Source organism: Hippocampus guttulatus, chromosome 16 (genome assembly GCF_054856545.1).
Source record: "Hippocampus guttulatus isolate MCC_2025c chromosome 16, RoL_Hgut_1.0, whole genome shotgun sequence".
Lineage (NCBI taxonomy): Eukaryota > Metazoa > Chordata > Actinopteri > Syngnathiformes > Syngnathidae > Hippocampus > Hippocampus guttulatus.
The window spans coordinates 7,651,081-7,677,165 of NC_141276.1; the positions used below are offsets into that span (position 1 = coordinate 7,651,081).

A 26,085-nucleotide genomic window follows, 5' to 3' on the forward strand; every position below is an offset into this window, starting at 1 on the left:
CAAACACACATCCACACAGCAATGCAGGCGCCTTTGAGACAGCAGTAGGAGGCAGGTGTCAAATTGGAGCCTTTGTCAAGTCAAACGGCCACCCCAGAGAATACTTTTCACTGAGAGCAGATAGCGACCGTTCACCAGCGAGCCTTATCGGCCTCCAGGTGCCGCTGGATGACAGCCACGTCGGCCGGGACGCTTCTACTCGGGCTACGAGATGACAGGAGGCCATTCTGCGCTTTGACGGACTCGAGGCTAACGTGGCGGCGGATTTGTGAGTTGCGAATCAGACGCCGCCTAATCAGCAGTCCCGTAGGTCTACCGATAAAAGGCGTGTTTCGACCAGGAGCCATAGATCAGTTCGGTTTGGAACGATGAAGCCTCCGTGTGATCATCAAGAGATGACATCGGGGTTGTTTCTTGCGGGGTGGCCCTCATTCACAGTTCTTATTCCCAGATTTTTCTAAGACAAACTGTTAAACCTACCCCCCAAACTCCAAGGACCCCCCCCCCCCCCCCCCCCCCCGGTGATCAGATTATCAGTTAAAAATAAATACAAATTTTACTACCAACATTTTCGAAGAAGAACTTTGCCCATTCACTCGCATGATATGCTTGGCAAAGTTTTTAAACCAGATGCCCTTCCTGACGCAACCCTCCATTTTTTTTTTTTAAATCTTACTCACTGAGCCATTCAGCTGCCACCCAAATTTTCCACGAATGTGATTTTTCTTCAACTGCAGAACTGTCCAAATGGCCACCGGCTTCAGCTCTTCAACCTGCCCAAATTCAGCCATCAACCCAACGTGCGGGTTGATGGCTGAAAAGAATTAACCAAAGCTTGGGTAAAGTTACGCAATCTGCACAAAATCTATAGCTACCCAGCGAGTGCATTAGGAAAACAACTCAACATTTTTTTTTTGTATTGTGTGGTGTGTGTGTGTGTGTGTGTGTGTGTGTGTGTGTGTGTGTGTGTGTGTGTGTGAAACATTTGCAGCTTGGAAGCACATTCCTCACGTCAAAGGTTTACATGTTGATAAATCAACATCTAATTGGGCACCATGTCACACCAATGTTAAGTGCGATTTGCCTTCCACCAAGCCGTGAAAAACGATTCCGCTCACGTCGACTCTTTCTTTGCAAAAGATTAAACTCGCGGGCCACAACTTTGAAAAATATTTACGAGAGTGATCTGAAAAGTCCCTCGGTTGGCAACACGCTGAGCGTACTTTTGTACATGAGCTCTGTTCACAGCCACGTTAGTGTAAGCAGTGCACATCAGCGAGCAACCATGAACAAATATTGAAATTGAATTAAAATAAATTTGCTCGCATTCGTTTTTATTCAACAGGCCAAGAATATTTAGGTTGAAACTGTCAATAAAATAAATCATTCCCATTTATGGGCCAATGTTATTAACTGCTGTTCGGACAATGCGGAATAATGTGCGCGCACCCGAAAGGTTTGAGCAACTCAATTTTGATCAACATCTCTCCACCTGCCCTTCACTCTCTCGCCACGCCAGTCACATGACCATGTCTGTGTGCCGAGGGTCATCACTAATGATGCTCGCGGCTCATCGTCTCCATAGCGACGGCTGTGCCTTGCTCTCACAATGGCGCACCTCTTCACTCCATTGCCATTCACTTTTACAAATCACAGGTGGCGACCACAGCGCTATTTGCGTGAGTGATGCCCCCCCCCCACCCCCCTCACCACACAGACCCCGCCACTCCGCCCCCCTCGGCCCTTTATTTCCTCGTGAAGCAAACAAGAGCAGATGCGTAGAATTGGGTGGGTTGGGGCGGGAATACGGCATAGAGGCTCTTTCGGTCACGACAGGCGCAACAACGGGAACGCCACGATGATGAGGGAAAGGTGCCCTGCGCTACTGTCAAGTGCATGGAGGTGAAAAGAAGCGATGGGGAGAAGTGGAAGTGCTCTTAAAATAGACGGCAGGTACTGTCGGCTGACAAACAAATGCATTTGAAGTCACTCCGCCACTGCCATATCACACGACATCCCAATCCCTAACGGCCGGGATTAATTGGACATTTGCGTGCAAGACGGGTCTGGTTAAATCACACAGAGGCGGGCAAACAGAGGAAAAAAAAAACCAACACGCCGTTTTCCTCTTTGTGTTAGTGGGAGGAAGAGGAGTAAACAACAACCAGTCGAGTGAGGAGGAAGGAAGAAGGAGGAAGGGGGAAGGCAGGGTTGGTGTCATGCGATGCTTCTGCATGAAGAGATAAAATGGCTGCTGGTACTGGGAAAGAAATGTGGGACACATTCACGGACTTCATGGACGGCACAAAGGGTTCCACTGAGAACTGGATGGTCTAACAGCCCATTTCCACCCCTCCCTAATGTTCGGATCCACCCACAGGGTCCAGACAGGGATTGATGGGGAAAGAAAAATTGAACAGAAAAAAAAAAAGAAGGTGCACGACCTCAATAAAACGCCTTCAACATTGGAAATGCACTTGTTGAAACAGCTGAAAGTAAAAGAGCAACCAAAAAAAAAAAAGTATCCTTAAATACAAATTATTTATAGCTTTCCCCCGTCCCATTTGTTTTACGTCCACTTTAACTATGACACGGATGAGGATGAGTGGTCCGGAAAACAGAAGGATGAATGCAGATGTAAACAGGGTCAGTGAAGACCTGTCCATATGTCGACCAGGAATTCTAATCGTTTTACATTGTTTGTTATTTTTATTTTTCCATTTCGGCTTTTGGTTTTTTGTTCTTTTTAATGACTTTTTACAATGAATTTGTTGATTTTGATTATTGTTTATTTGTGAAAATACTTTAAAAAAAATACCATACAAAGGAGTATTCATCCGTGCATGATCTCCAGCGATCTTCACACGGGGTTGAATCATTTAGTCGACCTTTCCTACTCCATAGTGTTAAGTTTCTTCCATTTCTTTCAAAACTCCTCTCGTGAAATGATTAAAAAAGAAAAAAAAACAACCCACAAGTATTACACAAGACCATTTCCATTTCAATCAGTACATTTCCAAAGTTTGAGCCGACATTTTTGACCCCGTCGGACAACCGCTGATGGGAACTCTTCGCCATGAACCTTCAAGAGTGAGGCTCTGCGCCCATTTCTTTGGAGACGCTCGTGATTGAGGCTGATTGGGGCTCTTTAGGAAGCCCCCGGCTGCATTACAAGGAGCTCCGAGTACTCCTCGCGCGACCATATACCGATTTTTACCCTCCTCTCCGGACCCCGCGCATGAAGCTCGAGAAAGGGTCGGGCGGGCTTGCAGGTTTCACTTTGAATGCACCGTAAAAGACCAAAGCAAAGAGGTGGCGGTGACATACTGTTGAAAGAAGAAAAGGAGGAGGAAGAGGAGGAGGGTTCAAATTGACGCCGCCTTGATGACGGACGATCTGAGAGATAAACAAAGGGAGGGAAGATGAGAGGAAAAAGAAACGGATGCAGGACGAGAGGAAATAACAATCAGGCGAGCACAACAATGAACCTGAAGCTTTGTGAGGGCTAGCTTAGCCGGTTAGCGCTCCGCTTGGACGACACAAACGAGAGAAATGCCTTTTCGATCCCCGAGTGAAACACACACACACACACACTTGGGTGGCAAGTGGGAGGATGAGATGACAGAGTGTGAGTGCTTATTAGAGGAAAGAAATGAAGCCATGTCCGGTTTATCTCTCATTGATTGTTTTGAAAGGGGGGGGGGGCAGTGAGTGTGTGCAATTTTCAGCCTGCAGCCATCACGTGGACATCTAGAGGGATTTTAGACTTTTTGGTTATAGACGCCGAAAAGAGACAGAAAGAAGACGACGACGGGGGGCGGGAGGGGATCTGGACGTCATGAGCACACAACACAAGGTGCCGGGTTGTAGGAGGGATTATGGGAGGGGGCAAGGGGGGGAGGAAGGGGCGAGCTGTGGTTGTTATGTTTATAGCGGTCGTTACCTTTTTGATCCACTTCTATTCAAGCGTCGGAAAAAAGAGGGAGACAGAGAGATAAAAATAGACAGACAGCGGAGGGAGAGAAAGAGGGAGGGAAAGGAGAACGAAAGGAGCGGGAGGGGGGGGGAAAAAGAGAGATTAAATAAAACGCTGGCCTTTTCCTCTCGCCTGACTTATCTTGTCTGTCTTTCGCTTTGTAAGGCGACCGAAATACGAACTGAAGGGGAAAATGGCCTGAGCTAGCTTAGATTCAGTTCAACTTCATCAATAACCCCCGCCCGAATATCCCCCCCCCCTCCACCACCATGACAACACACTCTCGACCCGACCTCCGCCCCTCTTGTTTTGCCACACCCCTCCCGGCGCCTGGAAGACCTGCTGGAGGGAAAGAAATATATTCCGCCCGCCGTCCTTTTCAGCTGTGGAGGCAAAAGAAAGAAAGAAAGAAAAAGAAAGAAAGGAGAAATGGAGATGATAGCTCAGGGCTGGGCAACATCAACTTTTTAAAATGGGTATTCAGAGATGAGGTAAAAAAATTTAAAAGTGTATGTAACATAATGAATTTTAACCCTTTCAGGGACAGCGGTCATGAGAGTGGACAGCTTATCATGTTATCAGGTTACGGGGTGCATGAAATGGTTCAATTCCATTTTAATAGTATTATTAGTCAATTCTTTAACATTGGCCAAGCCCCGCCCCCAGTGCTCACCCAATCACCACTGCCTGAAGGGCTGCTTCCCCCACCCCCAGAAAACACTTGAGTGCCTCATCTTTGGCTCACATAGACGTTGGCTTTTCACAGGGAAGGGGAACAAACAGGCGAGGGAGAATAAGAAAGGGAAGGGCATGACCGAGTGTCCCCCCCCCCCCCCCCCCAACATAAAAACACAAACACAGACCCCACTATACCGCCATTAAAGGCAGCCATTATTGGGAGCATCTTTATCCACTGAGCCTGAAACTAAGAAAGCCGGCATAATGCCACCCCAGGGTGCGGGCTTTCCACATTCGGCGGCGTGACAAGTAAAAGTGTCAGCCACCATGCTGGCTCTCGATTACCGTCTTAATGGCGGAGCAATTGATGCCGCTCCTTTCCCATTAAACGTTACAGGCGAGGGGGCGAGGTCACGCTCGTCGCGGCATACATTGAGCTGGCTGACACCTCCGTCAGAGCAACGCGGGCCAGCTCAGCCGAGGGGGGGGGGGGGGGGGGTGACAATCCATCTGGAAGGCCAAACCCGTCAATATGTTTGTTGCTTCCACTTGGGGTGGAACGGAACACACCGAAAATCATTTGGTTTTAAGGTCAAAGTTGGGGAACAAAGAGAAAAATATGGAACTGCATTTTTTTGGAGGGGGGTATGTGGAAAGCAGGGCCGAACAATTGACCGAAAATTCAAATCGACATCACAATGCAGTAGGATGCAATTTTCAAATCGCAGAGGTTGGGGAAAAGAAACAACTTTGCTCTAAATCGGTTGGCCAGTAAGCTTTATTTTCCCCACATCGTTTGTCTATACCAGGGGTGTCAAATTCATTTTTGTCGCGGGCCTCTTTGGGGTTGCGTCTTCCCTCGAAGGGCCATTACGACAGTGAAACAAAATACATTTTAATATATTATTTGTTGTACACAAGAAAATGATGAATTACCAATTTCCAAATCTGTCAAATCAACTATAATAGTTGCTAACGGGGTAACAAAATTATTGCAAAATCTCGAGGTTATTTATGACACATGACAATTTGACATTTCGGTACAGATGTTAGCAAAGATCATGGAAGTTGACACACAGTTCGCGGGCCACATAAAATTAAGTGGCGGGCCAGATCTGGCCCTCAGGCCTTGAGTTTGACACCTGTGGTCTATACAGTTTCTAGATAAATTGAGGGCTTATGAAGTGCAGTCCGCGTTTGCATTATCATTGTTTCATGAAACCTGACAAGTTGAAGTGATAAAGCCACAGATTTGCCACCATTTGGGAAACGTGTGGAGTGAATTCACTGAACTGTACTGCTTGATGTAAACTTGAATCATTTTCATGCACAGGAAGTGGCATCAATTATGTCAGGTCCATATGGCACTGGCTCGTCATTTTCCCAAGAGGTGCTCAAAGGGAAGTGCCAGCTACTCAACTAGAGGTAAAAGAAAAACCCAAAAAAACATTTTATGGGAAGAATTTGTTCAACAGAAACACAGCTAGTATCTATAATTTGATACTTGCGTATTTACAAGTTTGAGCGGTAAACTCAACCTTGACAAAAGTCAGACAGTAGGAACAGAAAGGGAGACACAAGGGGGGATGGAATGAAAAAAGGAAAGCGGGCAGTCTTGATCTCGGCGGCTTTGGATGGGATCTGAAGAGCAGCTAAAGGCAGCACCAGGATAAGATCTTTTTTTCATGATGTGCCCAGATCAAACCGGACAATGGAGCCCCGTGAAAATGCGGGCAGCGGTTGCAGCCTACAGGGCTACAGATGCAAACGTTCTTTCAACCTGGGGGGGGGGGGGGGGGGGGGTTGCGGGGGCGGTCAGGGAGCCGAGAGAACGTATTACAGCCCGACCGCCAACTGGGAAGGGAGTCATTAAGAGCAAGGTTTGGTTGGGCCGAGGCGGCCATTTGGAGCTTTCATCTTGTACGACTGCACGGCAGACTTGCCCGTTCTGTGCTTTCGAACCGAGTGGGTAACTGAACCCAGTTGCAGGCAAAATGACAATGGCACTCGATTGGGTGCGGACGTCCACCAAGGTCAAACTAATGGATGGACTCCGCCCCAAAAGGGACGCCAAACAACATTCTGCAGAATGTTTTTTGGCCTGGGAACGCCTCGGGATTCCCCGGGAAAAGCTGGAAGAAGTGGCTGGGGAGAGGGAAGTCTTGGCTTTCCTGCTCAAGCTGCTGCCTCCGCGACCCGACCCCTGATAAGCGGTAGAAAATGGATGGATGGATGGATGGATGTAAATAGAGCTCAAACAAAGTGCATCCATTTTGGCCCACGATCCAACTTCCATCCTCCAAAAAAAAAAGAAAAAAAAAGAAAAAGAAATGTTTTCAATCATGGAATGAAGGTGGTATGAGGTGGAAGGAAAGAAAAGAAAGACTTCATTTTCTTTCCTGCTGGTCGTCCTGGAAAAAAAAAAAAAGAAAAAAAAAGACGAAAAGTACACAGAGAGAGATTCGGCAGATGTACCTGAGGACAAACAGCGACACAAACTATTCACGGCGCCCTCGCGGCGCGCACGAGGCGAGTTTAAGGCCACCTCGTTTCGCTTGCGTGATTGCTTCAGCCTTCCTTGCCTTTTCAGAGCCCTTTTGAGAAATAAGCCGCTGCCCTCGCGCTCCTTAATCACTCTGCTCAATGTTTTCTACAAGCCTATCAATTACTCCCACTCTAATGAGCAACAGCAAAACACACACACGTGCAGACGCACATTGTTACCGGGGTTCCTCGGCCTTCCATAATGTGTCCTCTCCAGTTTCTTTAGCCTCTCGCTCCTTAACAAAAGCGCCTCATTCGCGTAAGCATTGAAGAGCAACACTTGAATGCTAATTAATCCAGTTTGGCTGAAAATGTCTCCTCTTAGAGAGCAGGGGTGTCATTGTAGTTTATGGGGGGGGGGGGCACCTACACCCAATGTCAAGTGGGCTGGACCAGGAAAATCGTAGCATTATTAAAATACGGTAAAATCATCATTTTTACTTTTGTTTTGAAATCTTTCATGAACAATCGTTGCATTTTTTTGGGGGTGTTGGAGTTATAACCCTTAAAGCAAAGCACATGTGAACATAAAACAAGGGACAGCTAACATGAGACAGGCATGTATTCCTTCTCCTCTGCAAAGAGCGAATAATATTACTGCGGCTTACTGAGGAGCTGAAACGTCTCCATGTCTACTTCATTTGTTGCTCCCAGCTAGCAAAAGGTGTGCAAATCAGGAGCAGCCCAATATCCATCGAAGTATAACCCCCAAATGGGACAAAAACAGGTGAATTTCTGTGGATTCTATTTATCGGTGTGCTTTTTTTTTTTTAAAACAACTTAAATTTCTTCTTGCTATAAAAAAAAATCCCAAAACTGTTGGTATTTTTTGGAACAGATTGCAGGCATTTCCATTCATTTCAATGGGCAAAAATAATTCTTTTCTTGACGAGCAATACTTCTCCCCAAATCCTGCCACCCCAAACTCATATGTATTTTTTCGCTTTCAAAATTCATCCTCATGCGGGCCAGAATGAACCATACAGCGGGCCAGTTTCGGCCCACTTGGCCATATATTTTCACACCGATGCCAAGACACTATTTTCAATTTCGAGCAATTTTTTGGGCCGCAATCAACGTCACGGCTGCAAATCTGAATATAACAGTTGGACACGGTGTAGCCGAGTGGCGAGCCACCAATTTTTAAAGCCTGTTTCGACACTTTTAAAACCGCGGCGAACTGGATGCATATTAACAAGATAAATCACAGCTGGTGAAATAGCAGGGGGGCCTAATGGCTCAGGCTCAGCCGCTACCGATAGCCCCACCAGAGAGTGAGGGGTGCGGGGGGGGGGGGGGGGGTGTCATGCGGAATCGATAATGATGAAGGGCCGTGCTCAGGGGCAGCAGGGAGGACAGGTGGCGACCTCTCGTGAGGTAGATTTACTTTGACTTTGTGTATGTGTGTGTTAATGGCGCAGCAGTATCAACACACCAATTGATCGGCGATGTCTTAATGGGACGCAGAAGCTTTTACAGTAGTGCCGAGGCACAGTGAAACTGAGACGCCCGTGGACTAAAGTCCTGGGACACCTGTACAGTGGCCAAGCTTTGCAACTATGCCAGCTGCTATCGTGTTTGGTGTGGTTATGGTTTCGGTCTTCCACATAATCCAAACATTTGCCTTTTTAGGCCGCACCGAGACTTAGACAAACCCAGACGTAGTCTTGGATAGAACATGTCCTCTCCACTTTCTATGTTTCATGGAGGTTTGGCAAAAGGTAGTTACTGATTTAGCAGGGCAGTTTTGAATGCCCTCAGTGGCTGCTCTTGGTAAATCGACACGGATCCAAATTTGGTGGCTAAATGGCAGTGATTCCGAAACATTTCCAATCGTGTGCATTTGAGGTCAAGCATGGAGTTGTTGCACCAGAGGCATCATGTTGCAGAAACAAACTTGAATATGACTAAAAAAAATTTTTTTTTTCAAGTCTATGGTTATGCGGCCCGGTAGTCCAGTGGTTAGCACGTCGGCTTCACAGTGCAGAGGTACCGGGTTCGATTCCAGCTCCGGCCTCCCTGTGTGGAGTTTGCATGTTCTCCCCGGGCCTGCGTGGGTTTTCTCCGGGTGCTCCGGTTTCCTCCCACATTCCAAAAACATGCATGGCAGGCTGATTGGACGCTCTAAATTGTCCCTAGGTGTGAGTGTGGGCGTGGATGGTTGTTCGTCTCTGTGTGCCCTGCGATTGGCTGGCAACTGATTCAGGGTGTCCCCCGCCTACTGCCCGAAGACGGCTGGGATAGGCTCCAGCACCCCCCGCGACCCTAGTGAGGATCAAGTGGTTCGGAAAATGGATGGATGGAAGTCTATGGTTTTATACATGTAAATCAAACGCCTAAACTCATTTCCTTGGATAGAGAAGTAAAGCGTCTCTCTCTCTCTCTCTCTCTCTCTCTCTCTCTCTCTCTCTCTATATATATATATATATATATATAAAATTAAACACTCTGATTAGAAAATCATGACAGGTTTAAACATCTAATAGAATGCCATTAATTGAAACAGACGATTCAACAAATGAAATGCATAATTAACCGTAATAACTGAAGACAATCAAATAGCTTGTGTTACGTTACATATGTCATGAACAAGAATGCTGTTCAAAATAATTAAAGCGTCATGAAATCTGTATGATCCATCAGTCATGAAACAAACGAACGCGTTCGGTTTCGCTACCGATGTAAATGATTCCGCGTGCTAATTATTGAACTGCTTTTACATTTATCCCATCCGTCTGTTTATTTGTCAAACGCACTGCGCAATCGTTTGTTGGCGTGCTTTAAGAAACATTTTTCGGTGAACGAGTGTTTTCAGTAATTGGGCTGACACAGCTGCTGTTGTCGAGGCGATTCCACGTGAGCCAAACAAGCATCTCCTGTCAGAAGTGTGTGTTTGTGCGGGCGTATTTGTGTGTGTGTGTGTGTGTGTGTGTCATTTCCTGCTGTCACTTCCATGTTTCAGGTGACTGGTGGCACCTCGGCGACATGACTCACGCAAAGAAAGCGGGAACCTCGCTGGATGTAAACACGGCACGTGAGGCGAGGGGCCACCTGACGCCAGCTGTAAAGAAGCCTGCGAGGACATCGCGGGGGCCGAGCGTTTGCCAGACGGTGAGTGAACGATGGGGGCATTACCGGAGCGATTAGAAGCAGCAAATTCAATTAATCTTGACAAATCTCTGCTGAGGCAGAACGGAAAGGAGCGACTCGCCGCCCCTCCCTCGCGCTGGTAATTAAAAGTGGCCGAGTTGAGTGGCGTGTGACCGACTTGAAGTGTTTGGGATGAACGGCCCGGAATGCGCAAGTCAGCTCGGGTTTGTTTTTTTGTTTTTTGCTACGGCAGTTAGAGGACGGGAGTAATTGACTCTTCTTTCTCATTCCAGACAGACTTCTCATCACGGAGGGATCAGCTTCCAATTTTCTAAGCTGTGCCGTTCTTCAGAATCAATCGACAAAGTTTGTCTTCTCTCCCCCCCGCCCCCGACAAACCCCGAACGCAAGGAGCAAAAAAATGCAAGTCAGCAGCTATTTAATTATACGCTTGATTGCTTTACGGCAATAGAACAAGCAGCCAGCTAGCGGGAAGAGGACAAGGTGAACATGCACAAAGACGAGAAGCCGAGTACAACAAAGCGAGGCGCGTTTCCGTGACCTCTTTGGAAGGATCCAGCTTGCATCCGACCGCGCAGCTTAAAAAAAAAAATCATATTAGAGGCAAGGATTAATCTGATTTCATCTGATAACAGTATAAATTAAATCTGTAAGCGGAAACGAAAGGGCCCAGGCATCCCCTTTTTTATGGCGAATCCTCAAAATTATCATCGGAATTTGATGTCACGCGACGTCCACGTTGATTGATTGATTGGGATGAGCCCTTAAATTTGTCCAAAAGGGCTTCTTCCCATTGGGCCCCACTAGAAGCTTTTCAAAATAAGAATTAGCTCAAAATGGCTGCTTCAAACCAAAATGGCCGACTTGTTCAATTTCTAGCATGGGTCAATAAAAGGTTTTGTCTTGTTTTATGTGCCTCCTGTTGTGATAGGATGTGTCGACTGAAGTTTCTGTTGATCGGTGAAATTGCTGTCAGGGGCCAATTTTTTTCCCAAACTTTCCAAAAATGCTCGATATAATCATCCATAGTACCTTTTGCGCCATGCTCCGCCCACATTAGAAAAGGGCGCAGATGAACAGTTGTCCATCTGACTAGGATCCCTGCTTCTGATTGGGGCTCGTTTAATCGAATTCCCCAACAGAAGCCCATCAAACGACCAGACCTGAAAATTGCCCGGATATATACTTCGAAACAAAATGGCCACCTTTCTGTTCAATTTGATCGATCACTAAAATTGCCTTCCACTACACTATGATGCTCTTCAGTCAAATTGGAGATTGAATGAACACACAGCCCGAATACTGACAGCCAAACGATCTCATCACAAACAACAAATTCAAGTTCGTGTTTTTTTAATTTATTTTTTTAAATACTTAATCCAATTCTCCAGCTGTCTTAAGCGTACCCCAACAACAGCAAAGCCAGCCAAACCGGGTGGGAAACGATCATAAACCTGACTTTTCTCACGTTATATGTTACGTAACATCACAGGAGAACTGTGCGAGGGGCGGAGGAGGACACTGGAGAGGAACACTCGCCGAGGACATTTACACTTCCCAGGCATGAAAACGCAACCAGAAAAATGTCTTCTACTTTATCATTCTCTCACAAGGTAAACTGAAGAATGCGAAAGCAGTGAGCAGAGGAAGGGGGGCAGGCATTAAGAGAAGCACTTGGAATTCCCTGAGTTTCTTTGAGCCTCGCTGGAATGCTTTTCACCTGGAAAAAAGAAACAGAAGAGACAGCAGAGGAGGGAGGGTTCGAATGGAAGAATGATGGGGCGGGGGGTGGGGGGGATTTGAGGAGCTCAGAGGGCAGACGTAGGATAAACAGGGAAGGGGAGCGGTAATGAAATAGAGCCGAGACCTGAGAGTGAGGTGATGAGGAAGAAGTAGAACAGAGCCAAGCAGGTTAGCGGCGTCATCCTCATGCTTCACTGGCACCTGAGGTGGGGGGGAGAAAGACAAAAAAAAACCCCAAAGAGAACCCGCTCCCGATTCCCAAAACACCCCTCACTTTAACACCACTTGCACCCACACATCTGGGCCGAGGGCTCCTCCCCCTGCAGTCAGGTGATCCTGCATAGTGGAGGAATCGATGAGTGGAGTAACACTTACGAGTGTGTTCTCGTGAGCATATTTTTCACCCGAGTGAGGCTTCACACAAAGCCTGTACAGTCAAACCTCTTTTCAACGTACCCCGTTTACGACGTTTTCACCCCTGGAACTTTCCCATTTCAAAGTCCCGATTTCACATTTTCCATTTGCCGATTGCCCTTTCAGGGACAGCGGTCACTACAGTGGACAGCCTATCATGTTGTCAGGTTACAGGTTATCATTATTGGTGCATGAAAGGGTTAAATAATGTAAATTAACACAAAACAGTAAAATGGTTACAAGGAACCGTGGGAAGCTAATTGTCGCCGCGACCTTGCTTATGAACAAAAGGTACAGGGCCGGATTCCCCTCTGTTGCTTAGCAACACTACTGATCAACTCGTACGTTGTTGTACTTCCGGAGGCACGGCGCGGTCCTGAGCACACGGTCTGAAAACTTGTCGGGTAAGCAGATCTCGCTGTCTTTAAGGCTGAAATTGTCTCTCACTTTCAAAAGGGAGAGACAAAGATCAGCTGAGACTATGAAATGGCAAAATCAATAATTTCGACAATCGTCTGTAATGGCAACAAAATCATGGCACGTTTTGAGGCCAACAGATCGTAAACGGCTTTTTCCATGTTCATGTTTTTACATCTATAAATTTTCATACTGTATTGTACATCGCAGTTGGCGGCCATTTTATTGGAAATGGTTACAAGGAACTACCGCTATAGCCTACAGATTCATTATGTCCCCCAAGGTACGTTGTAACGAGGTTCGACTGTATATCCTTTGCCTATCTGTGCAAAAAATAAAATAGGGGGGTCCACGGATGTGTGTGTGTGTGAGGCACTGCCATGGCGACCTTAAGTAATGGCGTCTTTGTGTTTGCACTCCTGTCCTACTGAACGCACTACACGCACACCCTTCCAGTTCTTGTTTTGATTGGAAAATTAGCACAAGAGCACAGCAGTACGGTGACGTTTAAAGTACGCTTACAATGGCATGACAGAGGATTTGAAGACAAAAATCAAGCGGTGAAACAAAAGATAAGGTCAAAAAGGTTTTGGGGTTTTTTTCCTCTTGATGTATGCTCCACATTGAAGAAAATAGCACTAAACTCTTAACTAGGGCCAGAAATTGTTGTTTTAATGCAGATGCCAATTCCAATATTTAGAGGAATAAAATTCTGATAACCGATTAATTGGCCGATTAATTAAAACAATTTTTTTTTGGGTCCCTTAACACTTTCCATAATGAAGATATAAATTACAGGCAGTATATTTGACTATTTTACAATATTTTGTCGTATTTGTTCAGCCGATATTTTTGCAGATTTTTTTGGGGGGTGGTGGAAAATGTTTGAATGTCATTATCTTTCTCTGATGTTGTAATGTGTTAATGTGTAATTAAAAAAAACATTTGGCAAAAAAAAAGAGCCAATATCGGCAGAATACATCGGCCAGTTGATTAATCAGTCAGCCCTACTCTTCGCGCCATCTACTGGATGTCATGGTGCATCTCAAATAGTTTGGAGGACAATTCAAAATGCGAAGCACTTTTCAGAATGTAGAAGAGAGTCAGCAAAAGGCAACAAAACACTTTGTCATTTCATATCAGATACGTTGTACGAATAATGTGTCACTTGATATGTTAATGTATATAGACAGCAAAAACAAAAACAAAAAGTCAAATTGAGGAATTGTATTGGAATTGGGCAGTGGGTTGGACTTGAAATGTAACTCCAGCCTAAAGAAGAACAACGTGAGGACATCAACACCTGTTGTATGACCTTGACTTCATGTAACGGTTACAAACGGGCTCGCGGAACCAATTTAGATCATAACTTGAGGTTCTATTGTACCTTAGAATTAAAAAAAAATAAAAAATTCACTTTAGAGGAAAGACCAAGAATTACTGGGAAAGTCATTGGGAGTGCAGGGGCCCTCGAACGAGTCAGAAACATGTTTTAGAGTGCCTGTTTGTGGATCGTGTGCGCAATCCACAGAATGGCCCCGTGTGCGTGTCTGAGCGTCATGAGGACTTTGAAGGGTTGACGCGAGAGCGGCAAGGGTGGGATACTCAAGCGGGATGCTCGTGGAAACGTTTGAGGAGGAGGGGGAGGGGGGTGGAAAGGGAGTGTACTCACTGTAGGGGACGCACTCGTACTGTATCTCCAAGTACTTGTAGGTTCCGGGGCAGGGGTCAGGGAACACGTCGGACCCGGCGACCACCACGCATTGAGTGCGGTTGTTACACCTAGACGGTAGAAGAGAGGATATCAAACATTTTGTCATAATATATCCATCCATTTTATCTTATCCTCATATGGGGGCGTGCTGGAGCCTATCCCAGTTTTCTTTGGGCAGTAGGCGGGGGACACCCTGAACTGGATGCCAGCCAATCCCAGGGCACACAGACAAACAACCATTCACGCTCACACTCACACCGAGGGACAATTTAGAGTGTTACAATAATAATAATAATAATACATTTTATTTATAAGCGCCTTTCAAGACACCCAAGGACACTTTACAATAACAAAAAACACAAAACAATACGGGTTGAGCAGCGGCAGCCAAAACGCGCCAGCGTTCACTCAACCCAAAGGTCAGAAAGAAACCACAGGGGAGGGAGAGAGGGAGAAAAAAACCCACGCTCGAACTACCCTCATTTTGAGGATAATTTGAGTGAGGCAAAAAAACTCCTGCACAAGCATATGACAGTTACAACAGGTCACAAGACATAAACAATGAAGACGGTGAATCAAGGGAATGTATGAGGGAGGGGGTGATGGTGGGGGACTAGCTTCCGTGCATATTTTCATCAGGGGAAGGTCGAGATAGCAGATGTTGTTTTGGTAGCAGGCTGCCCAAGAATTTAAGACAGCCTTAAGTCCGTGGCTTATGTCTCTTTAGGCATGACCTGCCATGCACGTTTTGGGAATGTGGGAGGAAACCGGACTACCCGGAGTAAAGCCACGCAGGCATGGGGAGCACATGCAAACTCCACACAGGAAGGCCGGAGCTCGAATCGAACCCTGCAGCTCTGTACTGTGACGCGCTAACCAGCCGACCACTGGGCCGCCATATTTTTTTATATGTATATACCGTATTGGCCCGAATATAAGACGGCCCTGATTATAAGACGACCCCCTCTTTCTCAAGACTCAAGTTTGAAAAAAGACTTTTTGAACACCAAATTAATTTTTTTATACAGAAAATAACTACAGTATATCCGAAACAAACGATTAGAACAATATATTTGAGAGAAAAAGCATGTTATTTTGCCTCATTCAAATCTTAACATCTGAACATTTAAAGATGTAAACTAAAGTGCAATCACATTCGTAAATGAATGGCTTCTGGTTTTTGAAATGTAAATTACATCATAACTTCTCCTCAGCTGCCGGTTAACCTGTCCGATCTTCGACCCACTTTTCTCCAGATTGTTGCTACGTTTCTCCATTTTCTGTTATCTCTTGTATTATTTTCTTCTCTTTTCTTTCTTAACGCTATTTTTTATTTTTTCTTCTTCGTGCTACCGCTATTTTTATTTTTATTCTTCATGACAGGGGTTCACTTTGGCCCGGGGAGTGAAGTACAGCATTCGCTTCAATGATATCTGGCGCCATCTAGCGCCGTGAATGGGTATAATGTCTAGACCCCGAATATAAGATGACCCCCACTTATTCAGTCTTATTTCAATGCAAAAAACACAGTCTTATATTCGGGCCAATGCGGTATATAAAATATGCTTTTTATGTACTTCAAATAATATTAATAATATTCATCTTTGTATGATTGCTAGAACCGCACCTGGATTGAAGGCACAAATTCTGGCAGTTGAAAGGAGTCTGAAAAGATGAAAGGAACACGAGGAGGGAAGGAAGCAGTTTCACACTAGACTACATCATGTGACAGCTGCACCCGAGGAGAAGAAGGATGCTCTGACGTCAGAGCCTCCCTCTCGTGGGGCATCGTGAGTGGGAGCAATTAGAGGTGAGAGAACATGGAAGGACGAAGGCAAACACTCCTCGCCGCATGTGGATGGGGGCGGGGGGTGGAAAACCATTCGCATGCACACCACACCTCCGTTGAAAACAGAGCGTCGCATGCCTTCTCACGAAACACACTCACACGCACACATAATCCCGTGTTGGAGCATTTCTTCCTCATTGTCTCTGAAACCTCTGGTGCATTCACACCATCTCGCCGTCATGTTTAGCGCTTTTTCTCCTTTTCTTTGCCCACTCATTTCTCTCCTCCGAGCTCTTACCTTCACACACCCTCAAGCCCTGCCGCCTCTATTACATGCGTGACGGATAGCCGGGAGAGGGTTTGCATTGATCTGAGCCCAGCTCAGAGGAAGCAGATGCTAAGCGAGAAGCCCCTACAAAGGCACTTGAAACAATAAAAATATATACGGACACATTCCACGCGAGACACGCTCACATTGTTTTTTTTTTTTTTGCACATGGACGCTGACTTGAGCGATTCACTCACAGGGGAATCAAAGCGGCTCAAAGCAGACACGTGATATTCTAAGTCAGTTCTCGCCATTTTTTTTTTTACACCAAGAACCAACCGAGAAAAAAATGAAAGACTTCAACGTATCACCATTATGCACGGCATTAAAATACAGTAGAGCGGTAGGCATAAGGGTTCATCTAAAATTAGCTAACGTGTTAAGCATATTCGTTTTTCCTTCCAAGGCAACCTAAATATTAGAAAAAGTTTGATTTCGTGCAGTCGCACATCACCACAAATATATTTTTTCATCGTATTTTTGTTAGTTAAGACAATGTTTTCTTATACAGCTCTTGTCAATTGAAAGTGAAGGTGAAGGCGGGGGTGTACCCAATGAAAAGGCCTGCGAGGGTGTATGAACGCCGGTGCAGACGGACCTTTGTGACATGATCTTGACGGCGTCGGGCAGGTAGCACTGCACGTTCTCCATCTGGAAGGGGTCGGCGTCGCAGATCTTGTCATCCGTGCGCCCGTAGTTGGCCGTCTCGATCATGATGACGTCGCTCCCTGGGCAGCGCAGCTCGATGGGGTAGCCTTCGCATGCCAGCTCTCGTCGCATCAAGCCAAAGGGCATCATCGACCGGCTCAGCGCTGGGGTGGAGGAGAGTAAAAATTATTGATAAATCGACAGACCTTGATTCGCTTAAAGGAGACGCTTTACAACCGGGCCACGCTGGAAATATGAGGTGAGGTGTCCGCCCTGGTTTTTATCCCCATGGAACACATTAAGGAACTCCTTAAGTATTGAGAAGTGAAAATAGATGAGTGTAGGGAAAAGACTTTCCAGATTTCTATTTTCCACGAAGCCAGCTGACTTCGACCCTGGACTTGGTCACCAGCCAGTTCTAAGGCACACACATCCTTCATCGATCCATTTTCTATCACACACTTGTTCTCAATCGTGAGCTGCCGATACCAGTTGACTAATGGCAGCATTTTATGAGCACAATGTTGGATGGCACGGTGACGTGATTCCGTTTGCAAGCTGAGAGTGGAAAGCTCTCGATTTCACATAAAGCGATATCATGTTGGTGGGGTGCGGCTCCGAGGGTGGCAACCGATGGCGACGATGTGACCATTCCCATCGGTATGTTAATCGCCTCTCTTATAGTTTAACTGATCGTACGTGGCAAAAAAACAACAACCTCGTTTTTTTGGTAAGACTCGGTCATGAAAAAGCCATGCTGGCAACGTATTTGCTTTCACACCGTGCACGTGCGTTAGTGAACTGGGACCGTTTCTTTGACGAGAGGCGCAACAAGACTTCCAGCACAAAACAATGTGCATCTGCGACCTTAACGTAGACAAGGGCTATAGAAATTGGATGAACGGCTTTGCAAGGCTAAGTAGTGTACAGTAGTAATATGGCAGTTTCTTCTAGGATGTGCGCACAAAACTGGCACTCAGCTTGTGACTGCATGTTGGCATACGAGACGCTCGCGAGACAAGCTGTGAGAGTATCAAATGTGAAGAAACTCCTACACTCGGGGCTCATAGCGGGGGGCGGCTCGTGTCAGAAACGCAGGCAAGAAGATGTGAAAAATCGAATTGTCGGTCTACACTTTTGTTTCTGGCGTGTGTGTGTGTGTGTGTTTGCTTGTTGCTGTTTGACATGCGCGGTGGTCAGCCAGCAAGTGAAGGGCTTCAGTGTGGAGCCAGCAGGGACCGGGGGCCACGCGGGGTTAATCGGCGAGCCAGGTTGAGAGGCATGAACAAGGGTTACGGAGAGATGCTTGGAGAGTTAGTTTTTGTCTCTCCAGCACTCTCCTGCACTGCGCACCTTGACACTGCACTGCCTCTCTTGATTGAGGACAAAAAATAATAATAATAATTTAAAAATACAGAATTAGGCTGGGTTTACACCCCATGGATTTTTTTGCACTCATGTGGCACAGTTGGCATATGTGCCAACAGGCTATCAAGCCTTTTCCAAATGTGGCAAAAAAAAAATATCTTCTACATATCGGAAATGTGTCAATGCACAGATCGGATATATCCTGTCAATGCCAGCTTGAGGTCACAGACATACACTGACTGACCGGTTATGCATTCTCATCCATGTCTGCTCAAACAACACAAACATGTTCAAAAACACCCGTTGTAAAAATCTTTATTATTGAAAGAAAAAAGATTTTTTTCTTTCAATAATAAAGATTTTTTTTCTTTATTATGTATTATTATTATTATTTAATTTTTTTCTTCTTTTAAACATGAAAATCTTGGTAAGTAAATCTAATAGACAAAATTAAAATAGATAATACAACAGTTAGCTCTAAATAAGCAAACTGATTCCACTCCGTCTGGATCAATGGTAAATGGTTATCAATATGACTGTGGGCCATTATAAACATACTTCCAGAAATATTTCATTTAACATTTGAATGGTCCCCAGATATAAGGACCAAGTCAAAGAGAGAAGGTCAAAGTAAACCTCTGAGTGTGCTCATGTGATTAAATGACATATTAAAGTGTACAAAGGGGAGCCGACAGTCAGCTGACATGCTAACGCAACTCAATGTGCAGGGTCATTGCGTTAATTAGCTTTAAAATTTAGAATTTCCAAACTGCTTACGTGAAAGCCTCACACGACTTGTCGTGAAGTGCAACTAATTGTCCAACTGTTTCCTGAATGTTTATGCTAGCCAAAGCGTGGTTAGCTAGCTAAGCGCTAACTCCGCGGCTAATGCCGCTGTTCACTGACGATTCAAATCAATTTCGCAAGGCTTCGCAAATAATCAACATTCACACCTTTTGCTTTTCATTTCATAGAGAAAGAAATCAGTAGTCTCTAAGTCCACTGCTCATTGAAGGACAGCCAGCATTTGTTCTCTGGAGCCCGCCTGCCAGCGTGAGCGGGCCGAGACGCTGTCCGTGGTTCTGAACTCACAAAACTTCTTGGAAATGGAGTCCTCTGTGAGCGGGCGCGCCGTCGGAGGACTGTTAAACGGGTCGGCGCGCCGCTGACAAAAGTGTTGCGGAGGAGCAGACGGCTCTGACGGTGCATCAAGTCGATGCTCTGCATGCTGGCAGTGCTCAAATTTCGCAGTGAGGACCACTTTTACATCTGCGCAACCTGAGTCATAATAATAATAATAATAATAATACATTTTATTTATAGGTGCCTTTCAAGACACCCAAGGACACTTTACAATAACAAAAAACACAAAACAATACGGGTTGAGCAGCGGCAGCCAAAACGCGCCAGCGTTCACTCAACCCGAAGGTCAGAAAGAAACCACAGGGGAGGGAGAGAGGGAGAAAAAAAACCCACACTCGAACTACACTCATTTTGAGGATAATTTGAGTGAGGCAAAAAACTCCTGCACAAGCATATGACAGTTACAACAGGTCACAAGACATAAACAATGAAGACGGTGAATCAAGGGAATGTATGAGGGAGGGGGTGATGGTGGGGGACTAGCTTCCGTGCATATTTTCATCAGGGGAAGGTCGAGATAGCAGATGTTGTTTTGGTAGCAGGCTGCCCAAGAATTTAAGACAGCCTTGAGTCCGTCCGGCTTATGTCTCTTTAGTGGCGTCGATCAGCCAAATCCATGATTTCAGTCAGTAATTGAACACGGATTCCAGTTGTCTCCAAGTTGTTGTCCATCCTGCTGTGACGCTCCAAACCCGCAACAGTTTGTGGTTGAGCACAGTCTGAGTCTGAGTGTTGGACATCCGCATTATGCCATCCTTAGACCGGCAGCCTCGTCCAATAGAGCCGCTCCCGTCGGTTGAATTTTCTATAGATAGATAGATAGTCAGCCCCTCAGTAGGAAGGTGGCCTCAGCCCATCGTCCATTCCAGGCAGTGGTCCAAATATTTAGTGACTGCACGCCAGATTTGTACAAAGTATTTTGTACTTTTACTCCCTGCATTTGAAAACACTGTCATAATATTTGTTTGAGGACATTTGCCCAAAAAATGATCTGTGCTGTCTTGTTCCAACCTCTGGCGTTCCAAAATGAGCTTTCGAATCTGAATAAACCCATGTAAGTAAGGTGAATGTTTTCAGTTTTTTATAATTCGCTAAATTCGCATTTAGCTAGCATAGCTATGGAAACACATTGTTTTGATTTTTGTGTTCTTCTCAGCATAGTCAGGATGCAGGATAATAAAATCAGGAAAATGTTTCATGTGAAGAGAACTTTTGTGTTTTATACTTTATACTTTTGTGTTTTCAGGTTTTTAGGAACATTTCAGTGTCTGTACTTTTTAACTTAAGGACATGAATCAGCCCTGCGACTTTCACCAGAGTATTTTTTTTAAACACGTATCTCGTTAGCCTTACAGCATCGATGCCTAACTCAAATTTGAACGTTTTTGGAAAATAAGGAAAACAAAAAACCCACACAATTGGACTTTGGCATTTATACTATTAAGCTAACAACCTGTGCTTAAGTAAGAGTGTGAGTACTTTTGCCACCTTTGATTACAGTGGCACAGTGCTCATTTGGGTCAATGTCGACGTGAGTCACTCGCCCGCCCCGCACCCCTGCCATGTGCTCTTCAGCCATGTGCTTCATGATTCACTGCCAATTGACTTGCTTGTGTTTCTAAATGCCACCCATTGATGCGGCGGGGGGGTTTGAGTTGAGTTGAGTTGTGTAACTAACTCCATCTGGGCTGAATGAATCGCACGCACGCACACACACACACGCATACACACTTTGTATCTTTTCTGCCTCGCCAGCATGCAGCGCCAAATCACAAAGACCTAGATGCAAAAACGCATACTAATTAAAGCCGCAGAGATGCAAACAGCAGGCGAGGCAAAAAAAACAACACATATGTGAATACAAAAAAAAAAGAAAAAAAAGTGCAAACACCTTGTGACGCGCACACACACACACACACACACACAAACACACACACAAACACACACACACACACACACACACACACACACACACACACACACACACACACACACACACACACACACACACACACACACACACGGTAGAGGTGTACGGTTACATTGCATGGCGGCGTCTAACAGCAGGATCACAAAGCCTGGTGATGTCAGTGTGTGGCCTTGTTCCCTTAACTAGCCTGTGGTGGAAGTACACCACAGCTGGACAATGATTACAAGCTCACACTGAGGAAGTTAATAGATGGGAGGCAGGGGGTGAGGGAAGGGGGGTGAGTCAGTCCACTCGCACAACAAGAACCCTAACCTCACACACACTGAAGGCGGTTCAGTGCAGGAAAGAAAGAAAATAAGCGACAACAAATACACCTGATACTGTATATGCTACACCTTTGGCAAATGATGTTTTTGCCGTGTGAGAGAAAGTACAACAGAGCAGTTGTTATGCATGGATGTCGGTAAACCGATTTACTAGAACTACTTAAAGGTAGAATTTGCAGTGAAAAATGAAAAAAAACAACGCCCCCCCCACAAAAAAAACGACTTCATCTAACACTTTTGTCTGCATATGTTAAAGCCGTCTAAAACCGGTAACATTTCGTTTTATGAATAAGTGATGCTAGCAGCCTTGGCGTCCCTTCGTACACGCGCGTTTAGCGAGCTGGGAGCATTTCTTTGGACGTTGAGTGAGTGAAGTGAGCCGATATTCAAAACTTGCTAACGGCTTTAATTACACTTTTTTTTTCACTTCATTGATTCTGTTGAAGCTCTGAAATGCACTCTTTAACGTAAGCCATTCCACTTCATCACATCATACGTATTATATTGATGCTTGCATTTTTGCACGTTTTTGATTCATTTTTGTTTCTCTGCACTGCACTCAATTAGCATCCAAAATGCAAGTCGCACACCGTCTGAGAACTTTGCCGTAACAGGCCAAGGCGCAGTTTTGTTTCTGGGTCAGGAAAAGGCTGTTTTGTAAAATAAATAAATTATCTTCAAAAAATTCCTGTGCTGTTTTTAATTGATAGCGGGTCGTTTCATTACCGCCGCATATGCTTATCTTCTCGTGTTTGTGTAATTAATTTCGGCTTAATATCAGCGCGCCTGCATGGTGCCCGTCTATCATCTGCGGCTCGCCCATTTCGACGCCGAAGTGTTTACTTTGTCACACACCAAGGCGGCGCTCCAATCGCATACAGAATGGGAGGAATGAAGACAAATCCACTTCCTGGTTCAGGGAATTTGTCATTAGCGCAGCCGCTAGTGGGCCACAACATTAGGGACACCTGCCTCATCTAATGAGATCTGATCCAAAACACTGTCGCTGAGCTGCATACAGTATTTATAATTGTGGCTGTGGTTTGCAAAATTAGATTGTACGGGAAGTTGTTTTGAATATTGTGGTGTTGATTATTGCTCTGAAATGATTTTGGGGGGAGCTCATCATGACTGAACCCCTGACAGTAGTTCCTCCAATCGACACTAAATTGGGTGGACAAGTCTATCATGAGAGGCCGCAAGAAAAAGTCTCACGGGCCCATGCCTGAAATTAAACAGGAAGTCAGCCATTTTGGTCTGAGGCAGCCATTTTGGGCAACATCCAGGCTTTGTACTTTGCCAGACTGCAACTGGGGAATTCGCCCAGATGAGGCTCGATTGGAAGCAGGCAAAATTAACAAGATCTTTTTTTTTTTCCTTATGGCATCTAATGCAGGCAAATCGCCGACCGTGAAAAAGAGGGTGCGACAGCCATTTCCTGGCTCCTCGGAGCTTCAGTTCTCATTTTTAGTATGGGCTCTTTTTTGAGTCGTCAAGGGTGCACAACTTGGAATTTGTTTGGTTGCAGTCTGCTTGCAGTGGCGCCGAGTTGGAGAAGGGAGAATAAAGCTGTGTGTGGCAGTTAGTGTCTCTTCTGTAATACGCACTACTGCCTCCTACAGGACTGGAGTGGAATAGTGTCATTTACCAAGTCATTATTATTCTATGAAACAAATTAGTAATACTCAAAATGGGCCTCCCTCTAGGGGTAAGCAACAAAAAAAAATGCCATATACAATTTAGGTGCATTTAAAATTTAATATATAACAACGATCTGTTTTAACATTTAACTATATATTACTAGGTGTTTTACTTATTATGTAAGTACATTTCCCATATTTAATCATAGCGTGAATATTATACATCACATAATGCTACGGTGTTTAACATTGAATCTACTTTTTAGGGATAAAAACACTGCCTCGTTTTTCAGGTGCTACTTGGTTTAAAAATTTGGATTACCATTGAAAAAGACATTTCCAGTGCCAGAGGTGATTCGGGGCTGTTGCATTGGATCTCATTAGATAGTGCAGGTAAGTGTATTAAAAGATTACAGCCGGCATTACACTTGAATGATGTCTGCTAACCACGTTAAGTCATTCACTGTTGAAACTCCCAAAGTTTGGATTGCAGGGGAAGTTTTTTTGCGCCTACATCAGCACATGGGGATGTACTTTGCATGAGCTTTTGAATGGTGTGGAACTTCACTGATGTGTGCACGGCTGTGTGTGTGTGTGTGTTCCTGTAAGAGGAAGCAAAAGAAAGTGGGTGTATGCGGCCAGATGGCTAGAGGCCGAGCTGGAGAGGAGCTGAGCTGAGACGAGATGAGCAGGGGGATGAGCTTGGACCGGCCATGAGCTATGATTGTCCTTCACTGCGCGGGAATCCATTACGCAGTCAGGGTCGTCGCAGCCAGAAACACAAAACACACACATGCATGCGCACACATTCGGCATTGAGTCGTGCATGTCACAACAACCAGGTGACGAAGGGTCGTCCTCAGCAGGAGCCATATGTATGTATAGATGCATCTCATCCCCTCTGTGAGATGATGACTCATCCCCTATGCCGGTGATTTTCAAAATGTGGTACACTCTTCATTTCATGTTCATGTGCAATGCATTCCAATGGAGTCATTACTTAAATCCATTTTGTGGTCAATATTAAAGCAAAATGTTAATCCTCAAACTCTGCCTAATGCTACAGTGGATTACAATAACATTAAGTGTACTTTTTGGGAAGAAAAACATTTTTCTATGGGCACTTGGGTCTTTGTAACTCATTCACAGCAAGCTCTTGTCAAAGTTCTCAAATTTGCCAGCAATTTTAGAGGAATTTGCCTCATCTCTCAAAACCCACCAATTTTTTTGCTCTGTGACAATCTAAACAGCAAACCTACCAAAAGAGGCTCTCGAGCTTGTTTCGAACGTATTTTCAAACACACCAGTAAGACAAATACCAAAAACTGAACACATCATGTTCAAACGTATTTGTCTGAACATATTTGGAAATAACCTTCCTGTTCAAAAAGTGATATACTAAAACTAAAATATTCATCATTGGCAGTAACAGGTTGGACATCAGTTGACGAACAGAAACGTCAACGGCAGCGAATGACTTTACAACGGGCAAGATGGAGGTACTTGGCGAGTATTTTGAGGCGGTTCCGCTTGAATATCTCTCCGGTTCAAATAAATGAAACGGCTGATAAATTGACGTTGGGGTTGAGAATGGCGCAAGCTAATTCTCGAATTCTATGCGCTGTTCTGCATGGGCAATGCGCGACTGGTGTTACTCTCGGGTGGCGGTTGCGCGGGGATGAAGGGCTTGCTTTCAAGCTACAAATTAAGAGCGAGAGAGAGTGAGAGAGAGAGAGAGAGAGAGAGATGATTGGATTTGAATCATTATCCTCACACAGTAATTAAAGCCTGGGGGTGAATGGATGTTTGGACCGTCTGACAAGAACATTTTTTTCTTTTTTTCTTTAACTTCCCGCCTCTGGAGCGCGCTCTTTTCTCTGTCTATTACGGCACCCGGCACCCGCCACTCTTTTGTCGCGCCAGACTCAGCGCGGCCCGCCGATGATGACTCTTAGCCATTAACGACGCTCAGTGCACAATGAGAGGAAGGATGAAAAGTTCCATCTTCAATGAAAGGCTATACAGCGGATCAAATAATATGCGTCCTAATATCTATTTATTTTTACCGGACATCTGAAACAACTTGCAGGCACACGCCACAAAGCCGTGGAACCCGGCAATGCAAGTTTGGACATTGGGCAGCAACACAGAAGTAAATGATCAAAAAACAAATAGAAATACCCCCTTGGTAAACTTTAACAATATTCCAAATCAAATCAGCCAATAAATTAAATTATGCTAGGTAAAGACACATCTAAACTGTCATTACTGAATTTTAATGCACTGAATTCCAGCACAAAGTTTTTGGACTATCGA

At 45.2% G+C, this 26,085-nt stretch overlaps 1 protein-coding gene and 1 long non-coding RNA gene across 3 annotated transcripts in view; one reads left to right on the top strand and one right to left on the bottom strand.

The window, feature by feature from the left end:
* adgrl1a (adhesion G protein-coupled receptor L1a) overlaps window positions 1–26,085 on the bottom strand; it is a 129,406-nt gene that overhangs the window by 35,970 nt on the left and 67,351 nt on the right. For both annotated transcript variants that reach the window (XM_086132178.1, XM_086132177.1), the window contains exons 3-4: window positions 17,313–17,526; window positions 14,556–14,665 (exon numbers count right to left, since the gene is read on the bottom strand). In XM_086132178.1, the coding sequence (XP_085988304.1) occupies window positions 14,556–14,665; window positions 17,313–17,526 (324 nt within the window). The remainder of the gene's footprint in view (window positions 1–14,555; window positions 14,666–17,312; window positions 17,527–26,085) is intronic.
* LOC147192852 (uncharacterized) lies at window positions 34–11,181 on the top strand. Its single transcript, XR_015103149.1, has 3 exons — window positions 34–268; window positions 10,161–10,309; window positions 10,582–11,181. It is a non-coding gene; the product is annotated as an uncharacterized LOC147192852 (long non-coding RNA).